General features: G+C 46.3%; 1 protein-coding gene across 1 annotated transcript; it reads left to right on the top strand.

Moving 5' to 3' along the window:
- The first annotated feature begins 5,553 nt into the window (after positions 1-5,553).
- Positions 5,554-6,284, top strand: LOC119443893 (uncharacterized). Its single transcript, XM_037708493.2, has one exon. It carries the CDS (start codon positions 5,616-5,618, stop codon positions 6,282-6,284), a length of 669 nt encoding a protein of 222 aa, XP_037564421.2. The 5' UTR covers positions 5,554-5,615.
- Positions 6,285-6,786: the final 502 nt, after the last annotated feature.

The following is a 6,786-nucleotide window of genomic DNA, read 5'->3' as shown; positions in this document are numbered from 1 at the left end:
ATCACTTGCAATGTACTGCAGCTCTTGGAGTGGTTGGAAAGGCGCGATCGTAAAGTTTCCCTGTTACAATACGCCCCCTCACATGTTGTGTTGCTTTGCATGTCGACGTTTGTCTGAATAATGTGACGCGGGTAGTTTTATTGTTTCTTAACCTGTGCAGTCAAAAGTAGTTAGTTGCGATCGTCAGATACTTGTTTACTTTAGTTGTTTTCGTGCGACAGCGCTGACCGACGGGCTTGGCGTTCGACGAAAGGACGAGCAATCTACGCCCAAAGTATTCGTCGGCCTCCAAAGAAAGTATGTTCTGTGCAGCGATGCGATTTCAACAACCGTACGGCTGACCTTTTCCTGCATCGCTTTCCGTGCTGAAAGCTCGGAACGCCTATCAAGTCGAATGGCGGGGCATTTGAATATACAGCACTATGGCAGGCCTCCGAAAACAAATTTCGCACCTATGAGGACAAAATGACGTCACTTTTGTTTTTAACGTATATGACGTCAAATTATTTTTCATTCCGCCGGAAGTGTTCCCTCCTCACACAGGTGGCGCTAAGCCCCATAAACCGCCGATAAGCCGCCATGTTTTGAACGTATGGGCTTCTATGGAAGCTTCGCTACCAGTTGTATTTACCTTGGCGCAGCTTCCAACAGGCTTGCCGTGCTAGCCTCGCAGCCAGGCCCAACTCTACTCAGGGTGGAACGCGACATAAAGGAAGGTCGACTGGCACAAGAGAGCGGGGGCTCAGCCAGCAGCGAGGGAGGAGGGGCCCCAAGGCCAATTCACATAGGTCGCGAAGCTTCGGGCGAAAAGCGGTGCAGAACCCATTGCCAGCGACATCAACAAGGGGAGTTATGGGAGTTGCAATTGAAGCGCGACTAGTGGAGGAGGGAACAAACACTGATAAAAAAAACAATTTTTTGTCAAGGGCGAAGCAATTTTTTATACTGTTCAAACTACATTTATGTCCCAATCAATTCTGATTAAGCGCAATGTGTAAAGAAATTATGACAGTGCTTTTTTATACCTTTTTCTCAGCGCCCTCTGAAGAAGGGGCGCATGTCGTAATCATACCATGCAGCCCTTGTAGTGCACGGAAAGGCGCGCTCGTAAAGTTCGTCTGCTACGACACGCGTCCTCGCATGCTTTGGTGTTTCGCTCGTGCATGCGTTCTCTGAATTATTGTGGCGCGAATTTACTTTTTGCTGAGCGTGGTGTTGCGAGGTGCGTTTCATCGTGGATGAAAGTGCTGAACACTGCGTCCAACGGGCACGGCGTCCTACGGGACGATGCGACCAACAGTTCACGCCGAACGTTTTCCTCGGTACCCGCGGAAACGATGTGCCGTGCAAGGATGCAACAGCAACGACCGTACGGCTGGCGTTTCACTACACCGGTTTCCTCTCTATTCCACAAGGTAAGGCAAAACTCTATTACTATCAATGCCTTCCTGTAGGGTTGTGTGGAGGGATGCCGTGGTGCTTTGAAAAATTTGTGTGAAACTTCTGTTACTTTAAAATTAGCGCTACGTTGTGGCCTTAGTTTTGGCTCGGAGCTTTTGGTGTCAACTTCCCCAGCGCTTCACCACGTATTCAAATAGCTTAAATATTGTGCTTCAGTCAATTAAAATTCGCATCGCTTTAGTTCTATATAAAAACAACGCTCCAAATCGTTATTACTGTGCTTAGATGCACAACTAGGCCGATATTTTATAGCGATGCCTTTCATGTAATAATGCCTTTTTGCGCTTATCGCGCTTTGTCAGTGGTCGGAGCGACGGTCCGCTCGCGTTATCAACGGGATCAGCCGGAACAGACTGAGCGGTGGATGATAAGACTAGAGTAGAATAAGTAATAATGCCTCGCTACAAAATACCGGCCATAATCTCTCACACGCAGTACTTCATGCTTTCACTTTGTGCTACAGCCACATCTTTCCTGCCATGGGTTCTTCTTTTGCTGTCATCACCCTGCTTTGCGTTGATCTAGTTTTCTCTTTTTTTTCTTCCTTATTCACCAGGACATTGGCCTAAATAATGCTACATGCTACTTTGAATTTGCAGGCGTGAATCCTGGGTGAAATTTTGTAGGAACCCATGCCTGCTAGATAAGACGCCGGGGCAACTACGGTCGAGAGTAGTGTGCTCGCTGCACTTTCATGAATCAGCATTCCTGCGGCCCGGTTTACTTCGTCACGACGCAGAGCCTACAATATCTCCTGTTATCAGTAAGCAAATCGCCAAGCCGTCTTTCGCGCGACAATAGGCATGCCTGTACTATAGTCGTTCGTAAAACAGTGCTTATCTTTAATAGAACAAGGGGAATGCATGGACAGAATTGATCTAATGCATTCCTTGGTATAAAATCAACGTATATTTTACTACACCTTTATGGCAGGCACCAGATCTGACACCCATGGCGACAGGTGTGGTGAGGTTGGTCAGAATCATCTCCAGCCTTCCAAAATTGAAGGTGACTTTCATTTTAACATTACACGTAGTTGCATATGGCATAAATAAATTGTCCACATTACGTTTGCAGAGTCCAACTTGTCAGGCCACGTGAGCTCGTTCATCTCAGATGGTGTCTCGCCAATGGGCTGCCAACCAACCACCGTGAAGAAATCACCTAGTGTAGGAGGTAATTCCTTGCCTATTTATGTTAAGGACAGATATAAGAAGCGAAGACACGACTGTTCCCTTAGTACCCGAAAAAAACTGCAGCGTGGAGCACAGTAAGGGACCAATGTGATCACACGTACGCCTGTCCTCCACTTGGACGTGCAGCCTCTCCGCAGGCAGTCCCACGTAATTCCTGGCGCAATGTGCTCTCTGTGGCACTCTCATCACTTCTTTCTTCCCGTTTTTTTCTTTCATTTTTTTTGCTGCGTGTTTGACACACTGAAATGCACCATATTATGTCCCTCATTCGCAGCACACCGTGGCTACATGCAATTGGAGGAGGCTGTTCCTGCACAAGATGGCAGTGGTAACGCCGCTCCCCAGGTGCCATCGGTTCTTGAGCCAACATCCTACCGGCTTGCTGAAGGCAGCGCCTCGGTGAAGGAGTTCTCTCGTGTAGAGGATAACCTTGCCTTTTTATGTTAAGGACACATATAAGGAGCGAAGACACCACTGTTCCCCAACAATAGGTTCCCTAAACAAAATTGCAGGGTGGAGCACAGTAAGGGACCACTGTGATCACACGTACATCTGTTCTTCACTTAGAGGCGCAGCACCTCCGCAGGAAGTCGCTGGTAACTCCTGGCGGAATGTGGTCTCTGCGCCACTCTCGTCACTTCTTTTCTCTTTTGTTATCTCTCCAGGTTGGACAAGCTAAAATGCCCCATATTTTCTCCCTCCTCCGCAGAACAAGAGGATTACATGCAGTTGGAGGGGGCTGTTCCTCCACAAGAGGCCAGTGGTGACGCGGCTCCCCAGGTTCCGTCGGTTGCACAGACTTCTCGAAAATGCTCTGTCACTGGCACAGCTGCTGAGGCTTTCCGCAAATGTAAGTATATTTACATCGTGTAAAATCATATTGGGCGCCAACGCGCCCTTTAAATTTTACAAAAGTGTAAGGTAAAAGCAAAAGTGGAAATTTTCTTAAGAATGGCATCACCCAGTTAGGATTACAAGACATCTGTTGTTGCGGTTGCCTGCTATCGGCTGTTTGTCTTGAGCTCCCTTAATTATTATACTGGTAAAGTATTACAAAAATGCTAAAAAAATCTATAGCGCTGCACATGAAGTCGCTAACGATATGAAAGCAATTGAAAGTCTTCCAGGAAAACAATTCTCTCGCAGATTTATCTAAGGCTAAAGATGTAAAAACAGAAAAGATATTTCTGTTATGCTTTTTGTGCTCGCCACAGAGGGTGGGCATTAAAATAAGGTCATGTTTCACTGCTTTGTTAAATATTTCTCTATCTTCAAACAATAACTTTTATTTGGTCTCACTGTGCTGAGCACTGATTCATACAACATGAAGTGTGCAGCAGACATGTCTGCTTACGCGCCAAGAATGACTTGCCAAGCGGGCCCCCTGTCCTCAAATACGCAGAAACATTCGCACAAGTTCATTCAACGATGTAAAAGTCAGCCGGGGCTGCAGTAATCAGCATTCCTTAGCGTTACACAAATAGCCCTCGTAAAAAGCTAAATACAATCTGGTCATGCCTCAAAGCTCAGAACTATGTAAAAATTAGCCAGTATCACATGCTCATCTTAACGGTTTCTAATATACATTGAATATCTATGAAGCAAACTTTCTGAAAAACCCACATCTTTCCACACCCACAGCGCCCTGTACCAGTGAGTCCGAGGCTCGGAGAAAAACCAAGGAGCTCAAGAAAAAACTGCGGAAGCAGCGGGATTTTAACCGGAGGCTGCAAAGAAGACTGCCGAGGAAGCGTCAAGCCTTAACGATTGAAGAAATCGTCCGGAGCGTCCGCTTACACGTGTCTCCACCTGTTGCTGCACTCCTGGAGGCTCAGCTGAGGATGAAGAATGTGAGCCGGTTCGGTCGCCGATGGTCAAGCCAGAAAAAATCCTTTGTCTTAGGGCTCTACTTTCATAGTCCTAAGGGTTATAGGTATTGCAGGCGACTTCTCAGGCTGCCATCAGTGCGATCCTTGCAGTTATGGCTTCAGCGTGTGCCACTAAGGGTTGGGTTTTTCCCGAAATCTTCGACCTTATAAAGAGACGAGCGGCTACCTTTTCTATGAGTGACAGAGCCTGTTGCATTGTTTTCGATGAAATGCATATTAAAAAAGAACTTTCATACAACCCCTCGCATGACAGGTTTTAAGGTCTGGAAGAGTATAACGGTTTTCAAGGCAATAACCTCTGCAACAAGGCTCTTGTCTTCATGGCAAAAGGTATCCGAACGCCATGGAAACAACCTCTTGGTTATTTTTTGCCTATCGAGGAACACCCGCAAGCATTTTGAAAGACCTGCTTTTGCAATGCTGCAAGTCCCTTGTGGACGCTGGCTTGCAACCAGTAGCGGTAGTCTGTGACCAGGGAAGCCAGAACGTGTCCCTTTTTGCAAGCCTAGTCAACACCGAAGAGCCGTATACAGACATAGACGGAAGGAGGCTCTTTTTTCTTTTCGATGCTCCGCACTTACTTAAATGCCTCCGAAACATGCCATTAAGTATGATTTCAGAATAGGTGATCACCTTGTGAAGAGCAGTTACATTAGGCAGGCGTATGAAAAGGACCGCACGCATGAGATTCGTTCGATACCAAGGCTGAACGACAGACATTTTAACCTAACCTTTGCATCAAAGATGTCTGTAAAATTGGCTGCACAAGTTTTCAGCAACCACTGTGCTGCGGCAATGTACACCTTGGTCACTTTTCAGCAGCTGCCCGCTGAAGCAATTCATACTGCACGATTTGTAGAAAGGATTGTTCGTTTGTTTGACTGCCTGAACAGTTCACAGAGAGCGGCAAAGACACCTTATGCATCTGCGATGTGCAATGGCTCTGTCCATAGAGAGTTTCTGACGGAATGCATTGCAGTATTTGAAAACATGCGAGTAGTGGGTTGTCCGAGGCAGCCGCCTTGTATACGCGGGTTTTGTTTAACCATGCGGTCTCTTTTGATGCTCTATGATCATCTCACGTACAATGAATTATGGATTTTCTTATGTTCTCGCCAGGCGATTAAACCAGGACGCACTTGAAAACAGCTTTTCGACGATAAGGTCCAAATCAGGTGCGAACACCAACACTACAGCTCGTCAGTTTCAGGCCGCTTTCAGGCATCTTTTGATCAATAACCTGTTCAAGTTGTCTGAAAACTCTAACTGCGCCGAGGACATGACAACAGTCTTGGCAACTCTTCCTGTCGGCATTTCGGCACTGTTTCCGGCTCTTGGTATCGGAAGCACAGTCTCGCTTAGCATGACAGATGATTCTTTCTCGGACGAACTTTCGGACATACAGCAAAATAACCTAGTTTATTTTGCCGGCTGGTTAGCGGCGAAATTTTTGCGGTCCCATTCGTGCGTCAGAACAACCCAGAAATGTAGCCTGAAGGTAGAATATGCGTCATTTAGTGAGGCCAACCAAGTGCTACTATATTTGAGCGTAAAAGGTACTGCGGAATCTGACTTTGGAAGTCTCTCAGTTCCTTCCCCTCCATTCGTGTCTTTTGTTGAAGGCTGCGAAAATGTTTTTCAGGAAGCCATCGGTAGCCTTTTCTCCATGGAGAGAGTAGGACATACGTTGTGTACGCGTCTTCATGAGAAGGTTGAAAAGACACTCACCAGTTTGTGAAGAGGACGTTTATAATGCCTTGTTTTGCCTCTTTGCCCGAATCCGGTTGCATTGGTTTGCACGAAAAAGAAATGTTGAATTTCAATGTGCACAAACGAAGCGTCAAGCTAAGCAACAAGTGCAAAGGCTGAACAGTTGAGATTTCTCAGGGTATATTCCAGGCGGTGAGCAAGGTGGTGAGTCTCCTCACAAAGAAGGCAAACTTATTTGAAGAAAAAAAAAGTTTGGTGCATAATTCGAAGGCGTAAAATGGGAGAACGCCATATCTGGCACTATATTATGAGCAGTAAACTGTGTACACTTTCCATGCTTTCTCTAAAAGATAAAACTTCCTTTAATGTCGACGTCCATGTCCTATGGTTTGTGGAGGTGGCCCTTCACGGTGGTGAAGTAGAGCGACACAGCTTGTTTCTTCTTTCTTATCCTGGATTATCCTTCTTAGCGCTGACCTCGTGGCCTCATGCAATTATAGCTCGCCAGGTAGCATTCTTTTGTGGCATTT

The sequence above is a fragment of the Dermacentor silvarum genome, chromosome 3 (genome assembly GCF_013339745.2).
Source record: "Dermacentor silvarum isolate Dsil-2018 chromosome 3, BIME_Dsil_1.4, whole genome shotgun sequence".
NCBI classification, from domain to species: Eukaryota; Metazoa; Arthropoda; class Arachnida; order Ixodida; family Ixodidae; genus Dermacentor; species Dermacentor silvarum.
This window is presented reverse-complemented; position numbering and strand designations above follow the sequence as displayed.